The following is an 11127-nucleotide window of genomic DNA, read 5'->3' on the forward strand; positions in this document are numbered from 1 at the left end:
TTAACACAATACTTAATACAAAAGCAAGGCATATCTAATGATTAAATAATACCGAAATATTGTTGTCTGTAGATTGCGTACCCATCATGCACTGCTCTTCTTGGAGCTAATATTCTCAAACATTAACCTAATTATCACAGAGGAATGGTTTAGTCTCGCTTCAAAACTATTACTCTTCATAATGTTCTGCATTTATTGCAGGGTTTTTTTACCATTAAAACTAATAAGTGGTACATGAAAAAAATTACATCTTATCACCCCACCATCATTGAGAAGTGTACGTCTAATCCTTGCTATATAATGGCTCCTGTTGCCACTATTACAGTGATTTGAATGACTGCAAACTAGATGTCACAGTAGATAAATTAATTAACTATTAGGTATGCTCAGCCAACTCTATTATAAGGGTCCCAAACACCAATATCTATCGATTAATTAACCATTAGTTATCCGCAGCCAACTCTAATATAAGGGTCCCAAACAACAATATCTATCTATTAATTAACCATTAGTTATCCTCAGCCAACTCTAATATAAGGGTCCCAAAACTCAATATTTAAGTATTAATTAACCATTAGTTATGCCTTACTTTTGTATTAAGTAAGTGTTAATTTTGGTCCTTAGTTAAGTATGACCTGATAGCTACTTAACTATTAACTGTGTCCTTACTTATCTATTAGTTAAATAATAATATGCTATTAACTTGTAACACAAGGTAATAGTTAGCTAATAGTTAAGTAACTGCTTACTAATGTTCAACATATGCATTAATAACAATTAATATGTGTCTAATGTGCCATTAAGTAATGATTATTAACCCTTACTTAAGTATTAGGTTGTAGCTACTTTACTGTTAATTATGGCCCCTTATTTGGAAGTGTTACCATAAAGTTTTTTCACTATTAAAATTTCAATAAATAAGGGCCCTTTTAATTTTGTCACAGGTAGCCAAACTATGCTATCCTATCCTTGTTTCAGAGGATACAACCAGGCAGACGAGGCTTTCATTAATATAAAAATAAATTACATCTGCTATATTTTAGGTTTCGCACATTTCTCGATTAACCTACATTTCACTTTCTATTTCCTTCTATTTTCCCTCTATTCCACAGCTATGCTCTTATAAACAAATAAACAAAAACAACCAGACTCTACACTGTATTCTGATTGATTAAACTCATGTAAGCCAAATACGATCTAGCTAACTAGACGTGTTGATTGATCCTGTTACCTGCATTTGAATGCATCGTGCATAATATGGAGTCAGCGTGTCTTACATTTCCTAGTTGTCCTTAGTGTTCAGGAAATGCCCTTACAGGTTTTGGAGTGTACAGCACACAGTACAAATCGGTTGCTGGAGTTTGAACTGGTAAAATTCTTTAAAATTGGGAGGGAATAAATACCCCAAACAAAATGGTAACACTTAATAATAATGGATGCATAAAAAGCATTAAAAATACTTAGTAAATAACTAACTAATGATGATCAAAACTTTTAACATTTTCGTAAATGAGTAGGAAATGTTATGTTAATATTTTATAGGTAAGTTGTTCTTATCAAAAACAGTTGCAATTGTTTTGTAAATGAATAAAAAAAAAATACTCTGTTAAAAGGTTTGTAAAATCTTTAACATATTATTTGTAGATATTTTATGAACCATTAATAAAACTTAGTAAATAACAAAAACATTTCTTAATGTTTTGTTCCTCATTTGTTAAGTCTTTATAATGTTTTGTATGCATCCATTATTATAAAGTGTTACAAACAAACCAAAACAAATGAAAACAAACACACACACACACACATACACACACACACACAGTATTCGCCTTCAAGTGAATGATTAAGTGGCGTCCTCTCCTTTGACTTTGGACCTGGCGTCGCCCTCGCTGTCCTCCAGGACTTCCTTGATGAGGTATTCCTTCAGGCTGACCTGGTTGCCCGCCGTGTCCATCAGCCCCAGCTCCTGGATCTCCTGCAGCAGTGCCTCCCACTGACGCTTGTCCTTGGAGATCTTCCACGACAGCCTGACGTTGCACTGCAGGAGAGGAATCAGCAGCGGGTGCAGCCTCAGCCACTGCTGCTGCTGTTGGTGCTGCTGCATTGCTTCCTGGGAAGGGGCGATATCTCTCAGGGCCCGGTCACACGCCTCCTGAGCCTCCTCCAGCTGGTCCAGTTCCTGGTGACAACTCACCAGCGCACACAGGTTGAAGAGCCAGTGGACCCCTTGTGGACAGCACTGCTGGTGTTGCTGCTGCTGTGGCTGGTTGTGTTGCTGCTGGCTCTGCTGCTGCTGCTGGTGTTGCTGCAATATCTGCTGGCACCCCAGCTTCTCTTGGAGCCTCATGGCGTTGACCAAGGCGCTCACGGCGTCCTGGTAGCGGCCCACGCGGATCAGCATCTGCCCGGCCCTCAGGTCGCCCAGGTAGAAGAACTCCAGGAAGACGGGCGAGCGCCGCAGGCCCGGCAGCGAGTGCAGGTGCGACAGGTACTGCTCGAAGGCCCGGCTGCGCTTGGCGATGGTCTCGGCCGCAAAGTTCTTGCGCAGCTTCTTGCGTGGGAAACACAGGCCCTCCATTTCGTCCCCGTGCCGACGCCGCAAGCGGCCGTGCAGCTGCTCGAAGGCGGAGTAGCGTCGCGTGATGACGCCTGGGGTCTTGTCGAAGCCCCCAGACTGGATGACCTGAATAGTGTAGAGCTGAGGAAAAGGGAGAAGAAGAAGAGCAGTTTACAAAGACAGTCCCAGCCCTGCCGTGGCCAACAGGTGGGGCACACTCGTCTGCCGTGCAGCCGACCCGGGTTCGATTCCCGGCCCGGGTCATTTGCCGACCCTTCCCCATCACTCTCCCCGTTCGCTTCCTGTGATAGAGTCAAAAAAGACCAAAACATATTTTTTAAGAGAAAGACAGTCCCAGGAAATAAAGGACCTTTTTTCATACCAGAGAGGACCTTGGATCTCCACTTTTACACTCTAAACGCGTTCCCTGTTGGATCCAGAAGAGCACCTGATTTGAAATTTTTTTCACCCACTGAAGCAATCATCTTTTGTACCTCTTCAATATTACTACTCAAAATGATTTATGCCATACACACAGTATAAGTCATCTGTATCATAACCAAACATGCTTGACCTCTCAACATCTCACACACTATCTCGATTATTTTATGTTATGTGGCTGTTATGTTCTGTTATGTTATGATATGTTATTATCATGTTATGTTACGGTAATACAATGTTATGGTAATAATACAAAATGTACTCTCAAACATATTATCTCATCTGTGACCAAAGTACATTTCACCATTATAGGTACGGGCAAGGGATTAGCCACAAACAAACACACCATGTCCTCCAAGTTCACACTCACTCACTCACAAACACACACACACAGACACACACACACACACTTTTGATGCTGCATAGCACGTGTTGGTTTTATTTTGTTGAAGTCTTACCACATATTTAGAACTGCCTTCTTGGACCACGCTGGCATCAGTCACTTCGAAAACAAGTCTCTCAGGCACGCTGCGAGTTCGCATACTCCGCCAACTCTCCTGCAGCTGCCTCGTCAACATTGTTGAGCCCGTCGGTGACAAACCCACAGGACTGGTGTCTACAACGCACACAAAACAGCCCAATTTTCCAAAGATATCAGAACAGATTGAACAGTTTGTGATGCACATTTATTCCACTTTATTTACACATTTTCTTTCAACAGGTGTACCTTTTAGGTATGAAATACCATGCTCATAGAAATGTACTAAATGCAGTGCCTTGCTCTACAAAGTGACCAACTGATTCAAGTTCCTTTGGGTTCCATAACATTTACTGTGCTATACTAGTCTATTATAATGTGAGATTAATCTATGGAAAGCAATGGTGGGGTGGCGTCTGCGCCAATGTCTTACCCTGAGCGTATCGCTCGGTGCGTAATTCCAAGAGCAATGTAATGAAAAGGAAGAAAGGAGTTGCACACTGGAGCTGAATGCAAAAACAAAACTGGGAACACTGATGATGGGCTAGACCCGAAACGTTTGTCCTTCATTTACTTTTTTCGGCTTTGTTTAATACAGTTTTTGATTTTGCATTCAGCTCCAGTGTGCCACTCCTTTCTTCCTTTTCATGAATCCATGGAAGACATATTGTACCTGTGCTACTGGATGCATTATCCAAGGACTCTCCCAGGAAATCAGAATCACTCTCAGGTCCGGAACCTTCTCCTGCATCTTCAGACTCCAGTGCGCTGTCGCCTTCGAAGCAGAGAGTTCCTCCGAGCTTTGCCGAGACGCAGTCCGTGTCATCTTCCAGCTCTGAGACCTCCGGAAACTCATCGGCACCTTCAGCCTCCGAGGGTGCTTCCCCGTCTTTGAAGAACGACCGTCGAAGCCTGTCCAACAGCTTGGATGCCATCCCACCTACAATGCACTGTGATGAACACACACATTTCATTTGATGTTCTGGCAAGGCAGTATTTTTGCCCAGGGTTGTTTTGTCTTTTATTGACTTACACCTTTTTTGACTGATTTCCCCTGCCCACATTAGTAAGTAAGTAACAGTTAGATTAAGTTAGTAGGCTATGGGATACACCAGTAGGCCTACACTACCTTCATCCAGAAACCAGAATCCTGGCAACAACTCACAGTAGCCTGCAACTGACACCCCTGAAACCAGATAGCCTGTGGAAACTGTATTGGCAATTCGAGTATGGGAAATGGCTTGGTAAATATATAATGACAGTTAAGTTCATATTGTTTTCCCCTTCCTTCTGACTGACAAGAATGTTCAATTAGATGAAAATGGGTGAAAAGCAGTTAGGCCTAATGCTTTTTTGCTAGCCTTGAGCAACTTGAATGCGACCTGCTTTAAACAATGCTTGACAGGATATGGATACTTTGTAAGAGAGGATTACAATTACAAAAGTGTAGCCTAAGCCACTTCGTCAACTTGCCAAGACCTAGATCCTGAAAGTAAGCATGTGAAAATCAAGGGATGTGATGTAGGCCATCGGCTCTAACGATAGAGTTTCACCAGCTATCTAGTCACAATGTGTCACTCTGGACAGGACCATAAGCCACAATGTCATTGGCCAAAACACAAGACAGCACGAAGAACTATTCAAAAGAATCAAGTATAAAATACATCGCATTGCCAAAAACCAAAGTTATAGTAGAAAACAGCTGAAGGTGCAAAACACTGTCCAAGGATGGTAGCTCTACATTCACATCAACTTATCCCATATTTCCATGAGGCTACTGCAGCTTTATGAGTATCAATGAGAGTGTACATAATAAATACAGAAAAGAACACTTACTGGTATTGAGGTGGCTCATTCAGAGGTTTCGCTTTCCATCTCTAAATTCATCGGCAGATAGTCGTCGATGCACAATTTGAGGTTACACGGCAGATTCCTCACAGGGATAGAATGGACTGGTGTTGCAGAAGGCGTGTTTTCCTGACACCATTAACTTAGCTAGCCATGGATGGCTCAACTTTGCTGATCCAGGCGAAGTGCACGTATATGGTTCAAACGTGAAATATTCAACCTAGGCTCCTACAGTATATCAGATGGATGTTTAGAAGTTGTATTTCGCTACAACGTTGCCACAGACCGCTTGTCAGTTACATTGTGTCAAAAACGAGCACGGATAAGTTGCAACTCAAAGCGTTACCAAGTATCCAAAACTTAACGACGCATCGCGATATTTTGTTGATGTCACAGATCACGTGAGGTATAAATTTGGCTTGCTTGAAGCCTGAAGCTAGTCTCTTTGACAACGAGGTGCTGCTGAGTAGAACTAGGTACCTTTCCGCACGTCTACCGACGACCAGCACAATGCCGCGGGTCTACATTGGACGTTTGAGTTATCACGTCCGTGAAAAGGACATTCAGAGGTTTTTCAGTGGATATGGAAAGCTTTTGGAAATCGATCTGAAAAATGGGTGAGTTTGAGATGGTCTGGCAACCTATCTATCAAGTTAGCTAATATCAGTGTTAGCTGTCGATATGGAGCTGGTTGTACACGAGTGTTTTTAGCCGTTGCCTGGTGTTAGTTAAAACAATAACAATTGATTCATTCATTTGTGTAAACATATTACCTTCATGAGTCATTGCAACAGTTGTATATGTGGATCTGTATTATAGAAATGTGTATACGCAGTCATATGTTGTAAAAGCCAAGTGTTGATCCAACCATGTTAAGCAGCAGTATGCTAACATTTGCTACATCCACTGCATGGACGAAATGGCCGCTTTGAACCTACTCCGTGGTTTACTGTTACATAACGCCTGGTGACTTTTAAATCACAGGGTTAGACATGGGCCATTAATAATGTACACAGTGTAGCTAGAAGGCTAACTCATGCTATGTGAATGAAACGGTACAATATTGCAGCGCACGTTGCGAACAACTGTTTCACGGTTGTGCTGACCATGCCACCTCTAGCCACCATTAATGTTAGCGGCATTGTGCGTGGCAGGATTTCATAGGACATCAAATCCCGCGCACACTGACTGAGCTGACTTGCAAAATCTTTGTAGTTGAGTGACACACCGTTCAACCTGTAACATTGTTGACGTTGGAACTGGGTGCTGTGTCTTTGGAACGGGGTGCTGTGTCCTATCAGGACAGAGTGATGCCGTTGTGTATGTGCCGACGTTGTCATTACAATGTATCAAATGTGGCTTTCGCTTCTCTTTCAGGTATGGCTTTGTTGAGTTCGATGATAATCGCGACGCGGACGACGCGGTGTATGAGCTCAATGGAAAGGAGCTCTGTGGCGAGCGTGTTGTTGTTGAACATGCTCGCGGACCTCGGCGTGATCGCGATTCATACGGTGGGGGTTATGGGGGTGGCGGTCGCAGTAAGTGCTGTCTCCCTTCATTCATTATTACACGATAGTCTTTTGTTTTAACAACTCTGTCTATTGGAGGGTCGGACTTGAGGTGGCCAAAAGAAGTTAACGATGGCCACCATGTCTTGGCTCTGTTAATTCTGACATAATTTTGATGGATAGGATGTCTGAAGCTTTGGCCAGACTGTAGAATGCTCCCACAGGACTTCACATGACTTTGTAAGCAGTTAACAACATATAAAATGGGTACAGGAAGGACTGATTGCTCCTCCATTTTTTAAAGAGTTAACTACTTTTGTGACGTATGCTCATTGGAAGTACATACAATGTAGGTTTCGTAGATGTTGTAGGTTTATTAATTCTTTTCCACTGCCGAACATGTGGAGGATAGTATTAGATCATATTTAGTTTGATACGTTTAAGGTTTATGTACCCATGTAATGTTGTAATTCAGTTTTATTTCAACATTAACAAAAGTCCTTGATGTTTCAATTCAAAAGTGACCAGTGGGGGCAGAGGGCTGAGTCCGAGTCCCTTGAGGCTAAGATGACTGCCTGTCCCGCTTGGCCTTGGCTTTCACCTTACTATGTGTGTGACTGTGAGTGACCTTTGCCCCTTGAGCCTACCTTTGGCTGACCTTACCGGAAGCCAAGATGACAGCAGCCTTTTGCCAATAGACCAGGGGTGATGGTGAGGATTCCCATTGGTTTTTGTGTTGAACAAACAAACAAACAAGCAAAAAAAGATTTGAGAATGAAAGAAGGCACAGCATTTAGCAAAAAAAAAAAAGTTGTGTTGCAGCTGTCCTCTGTTACCTGCATGGAAGCGATTCCATTCACCTGTCAACTTACTTACCACTTAAAGTGATCAGGCAAGGATTTGAGAGGGGTGTAGAAGCTACCTAGGTTCTCTGGGTTTCATATTACTTCAGAATCTCGGTGTGGGTGGGAAGAAACTCCTTGTTCGACAGGAGTAAAGGTGACTATGTAGGCAACCTGTGGGGTTCAGGCTGTAGATTGGATACAGTTTACTTATTGCCATTGCCATCAAATTGTAAAAAAAATAATCAATTGATTTACAAACTTTGAAATGGCAATTGGTCTTGTGTAATTAAATTAAAATCCTAACCACACATACTTTCTCAGGATGTAACAATTTCTTACACTTTTGTTTTTCTTTCCAGTGCTCGTGCCGTTTTTGTTTTCTACCCTCTTTTTTGTCGTGTACTTAGCGTTGTCATTATTCTAGCCTATCGTGTACTGGGCTGCTTGTAACTGTGTGTCTGTCTTGCTGTTAAAAGGTAGTGGTTACAGCAGCAGGAGCCGCAGTGGTCGGGATAAGTACGGACCTCCTGTTCGTACCGAATATAGGCTCATTGTGGAAAACTTGTCAAGCCGCTGCAGTTGGCAAGACCTTAAAGTAAGTGGATGTTTCTATCCTATGTATCAATTTATCTGTAAACAACTAAGCAATTGTTAATTTGAGACATCCCTGTCTTTGGTACAATTTCGGATGGACCTTTGGTGTGTTTAAATGCTGATTGTTAACATGGTGTTGTGTTTGCTGTAGGACTTCATGCGCCAGGCAGGAGAGGTCACCTATGCTGACGCACATAAGGAGCGCACCAACGAGGGGGTGATCGAGTTCCGCTCGCACTCGGACTTGAGGCGCGCGCTGGACAAACTCGACGGCACCGACATCAACGGCAGAAAAATCCGCCTGGTCGAAGACAAACCCCGTCGCCGCCGCTCCTACTCTGGCAGTCGTTCACGGTCAGTGGCCTCCAGCACCCTACATGTGTATACAGCCCCCTAGCAAAAAAGGATGCAATCGCCGATCTTGGAGGATGTTCATTCAGTTAAAAAAAAAAATCAGTTATCCTACTGGAGTCCCTCAATTGAAATGCCAAGGAATAAAAATAGGAATTCATGAAAAGGAAATGCACAAATGTAATACAATTACTTTTTGATCACCCCTGGCTTTTGTAAGAATGTGTAGTCTGAGGCTCGGCCTCAAACTATACTCTATCGATTTTGCTCCAACTTTCTCTGCTTGCAAAAATGAAGAACTGAATGTACATCCCCCAAGACTGGTGATTCCTCATTTTTTGCCACTGGTTATATTTATATAGTTCAGCTACAAACTGGCTGAAGAGGTTCTTAATTTTGTGCATTATGCCCCATTGTGGTAATTTACAGTGACTGTTTGCCTGAAGTCAAGATAAAGACGCAGTGACTGGGGGATTGCAGAAGTACTGAGACCTCTATTGATCATTCAGGAACAGCAATTAATTCAAGACTATTTGTTCAAATAGATTGACTGTTTTCGTGTTTTGAAGAGTTTCTTCACTCAAGCCATCCGCTTTTTAAATTTAAATTAATTAATTTCTTTAATTATTCCCCTTTTCGTATTTTTTTATTTATTCTACACAACAGAGGGCAGTTGCAACCTTTTCACTGTCAGTTGTGCCGGCACAAAGCATGTGACAAATAAAAATCTTGTGGCTGACAGTAGTCTTTTCACTTTGTGTAGTCTGTCTGTAGTACCCATACATGAGTTCTCAGTGTTTATCAACACAATGTTATGAGGAGGGGAAAGACACTGGCAGCCAACCACGTGAGCTAATTTTTTGACTGACAACGGTTTCCAACAATTAGAGGATGAGTTGTGCGCAGCTAGGTTCACGCAGTCGGGTTATAAACAATATGTAGAAGGCATGTATTGAGGGACATGCTAAGGATCTAAACCTGTGGTTGTTGTTGCCTTTGTTGCAGGTCCCGCAGTCGCCGTCGCTCTCGTAGCAGGAGTCGCAGAAGCAGCCGCTCACGAAGCCGCTCCAAATCCCGCTCCAGGTAATCCAGCGTGGCCAACTCTCAACATAAGCGTTTACAATGTAGAGAATTCATTACAATTGGTGTAGTTTTAATTTCAACAGACTCTGCAGAGTTTCTTTCCAAATGCACTAGTCATTTTTTTATCACCTGTTTATTTTATTTTTTAAGGCAATTGATGTGTAATTGAAGTGTTGCGTGAGGTTTTAAATCTTAAGTGTCACTTATGGTTTCTCTCTCTCTCCGTCTCAGGTCCCGTTCCAGGAGGAGGCGTTCACGCTCTCGCTCTGGCCGCAAATCTCGCTCCAGGTCGGGCGGGCGCAAGTCGCGGTCCAAGTCGGCCACGCGCAAGTCCAGCTCCCGGAAGTCCCGCTCCAGGTCCCGAACCCGGAAGTCCCGCAGCCGCTCGGCCAGCGGCAAGTCCCGCTCGCGCTCCGACAACCGCAAGTCTCGGTCAAAGAGCCGCTCCAAGGTGAAGTCGGAGAGGGACTCGCGCAGCCGCTCCAACGAGAAGCAGGCGGTGGCCAAGTCCCGCAGCCGCTCCGCCAGCCCCATCAAGAACGGCAAGGAAGACGGCGCCAAGTCTGCCTCCAGGTCTCCCTCACCCGCCGCCGACAAGAGCCACTCAAAGTCTCCGGCTCGCCGCTCAGCCTCTCGCTCCAAGTCCCGCACCCCGGCTCGCTCAAAGTCCCCTTCACGCTCTCGCTCCCGCTCTCGATCCCACTCTCGTTCCAGATCTGCATCCCAGGATTAGAATTGGGAGCTTCACAGTAGTCTTGGCTTTTTGTCCACAACCTCTTGAAAGGGGCTTAACTAGATATGTTGACTGGTCCCTGCAAAAAGGGGCAATGTCTGAGCATTTCTGCCCCCTTGACTGCTTCCTTGGTCATGTCCAAGTGCATATGTACAGTCTCTGCTTTAACTGGTAATCTTAAATATTTTATCCGAGGCATGGCATTGATGACTGTAGCTCATGATTTTTTTTGTCTACGGGTGTCTATTGTAAGGAAATGGGTTCTTCCTGAAGAGCTTGCCAGTGTACACCAGCCCCTTGTGATTTTTTTTGGTTTTATTTTATTTTTATCACTGCCTGTCTGTTGGTTTGATTTTCAGTTTGATTGGTGTTGGCTTGATTCTTGCTCATTCGGAGGTATTTGATTGTAACGTGGTCATTTTTTATTAAACTTTCTTACAATTATTTATTCCTGCTGTGGGTCTTCTTTGTTGGTCTTGCCCCTGTCATTGACGTGCAGATTCATTGATTGCAACATGCAGCTGTCAGTTAGCTGCAAATAAAGATCTTCATTTGACAGGAATATATTTTAACCTGCCTTGAGTGTGTGCCCAGTACTACTGTTTTACAACCAATGCGCAATTATAGTTAACGCTTCAAGTGTTTGGAGGACTGAGATTACATTTGCTGTAAGTGACTGCGAGGGAACA

General features: G+C 43.4%; 2 protein-coding genes across 3 annotated transcripts; one reads left to right on the plus strand and one right to left on the minus strand.

The window, feature by feature from the left end:
• Positions 1–891: 891 nt before the first annotated feature.
• snx21 (sorting nexin family member 21) lies at positions 892–5685 on the minus strand. The gene is made up of 4 exons (XM_063208040.1): positions 5313–5685; positions 4150–4426; positions 3457–3614; positions 892–2698 (listed from the first exon to the last, which is right to left on the minus strand). Exons 2-4 carry the CDS (start codon positions 4409–4411, stop codon positions 1844–1846), a joined length of 1275 nt encoding a protein of 424 aa, XP_063064110.1. The 5' UTR covers positions 4412–4426; positions 5313–5685; the 3' UTR covers positions 892–1843.
• A 72-nt stretch (positions 5686–5757) lies between these two features.
• On the plus strand, positions 5758–10886 carry srsf6a (serine and arginine rich splicing factor 6a). Of its 2 annotated transcripts, none has more exons than XM_063208041.1 (6): positions 5758–5941; positions 6702–6862; positions 8154–8272; positions 8423–8625; positions 9628–9705; positions 9937–10886. In XM_063208041.1, exons 1-6 carry the CDS (start codon positions 5835–5837, stop codon positions 10436–10438), a joined length of 1170 nt encoding a protein of 389 aa, XP_063064111.1. In that variant the 5' UTR covers positions 5758–5834; the 3' UTR covers positions 10439–10886. The 2 variants fall into 2 exon arrangements, with proteins under 2 accessions (XP_063064111.1, XP_063064112.1); XM_063208042.1 differs by having other exon boundaries at positions 6702–6835.
• Positions 10887–11127: the final 241 nt, after the last annotated feature.

The sequence above is a fragment of the Engraulis encrasicolus genome, chromosome 10 (genome assembly GCF_034702125.1).
Source record: "Engraulis encrasicolus isolate BLACKSEA-1 chromosome 10, IST_EnEncr_1.0, whole genome shotgun sequence".
NCBI classification, from domain to species: domain Eukaryota; kingdom Metazoa; phylum Chordata; class Actinopteri; order Clupeiformes; family Engraulidae; genus Engraulis; species Engraulis encrasicolus.

Bases quoted from the DNA above. Each gene is read 5' to 3' on its own strand.
- snx21 (XM_063208040.1), bottom strand. From the start codon at position 4,411: ATGGCATCCAAGCTGTTGGACAGGCTTCGACGGTCGTTCTTCAAAGAC. The intron at 3,615-4,149 runs GTACAATATGTC...TGTGCGTTGTAG, and splicing joins TAATGCATCCAGTAGCACAG to ACACCAGTCCTGTGGGTTTG. The intron at 2,699-3,456 runs GTAAGACTTCAA...CCTTTTCCTCAG, and splicing joins AAGGCAGTTCTAAATATGTG to CTCTACACTATTCAGGTCAT.
- srsf6a (XM_063208041.1), top strand. From the start codon at position 5,835: ATGCCGCGGGTCTACATTGGACGTTTGAGTTATCACGTCCGTGAAAAG. The intron at 5,942-6,701 runs GTGAGTTTGAGA...CTTCTCTTTCAG, and splicing joins GAAATCGATCTGAAAAATGG to GTATGGCTTTGTTGAGTTCG. The intron at 8,273-8,422 runs GTAAGTGGATGT...TGTTTGCTGTAG, and splicing joins GCAGTTGGCAAGACCTTAAA to GACTTCATGCGCCAGGCAGG.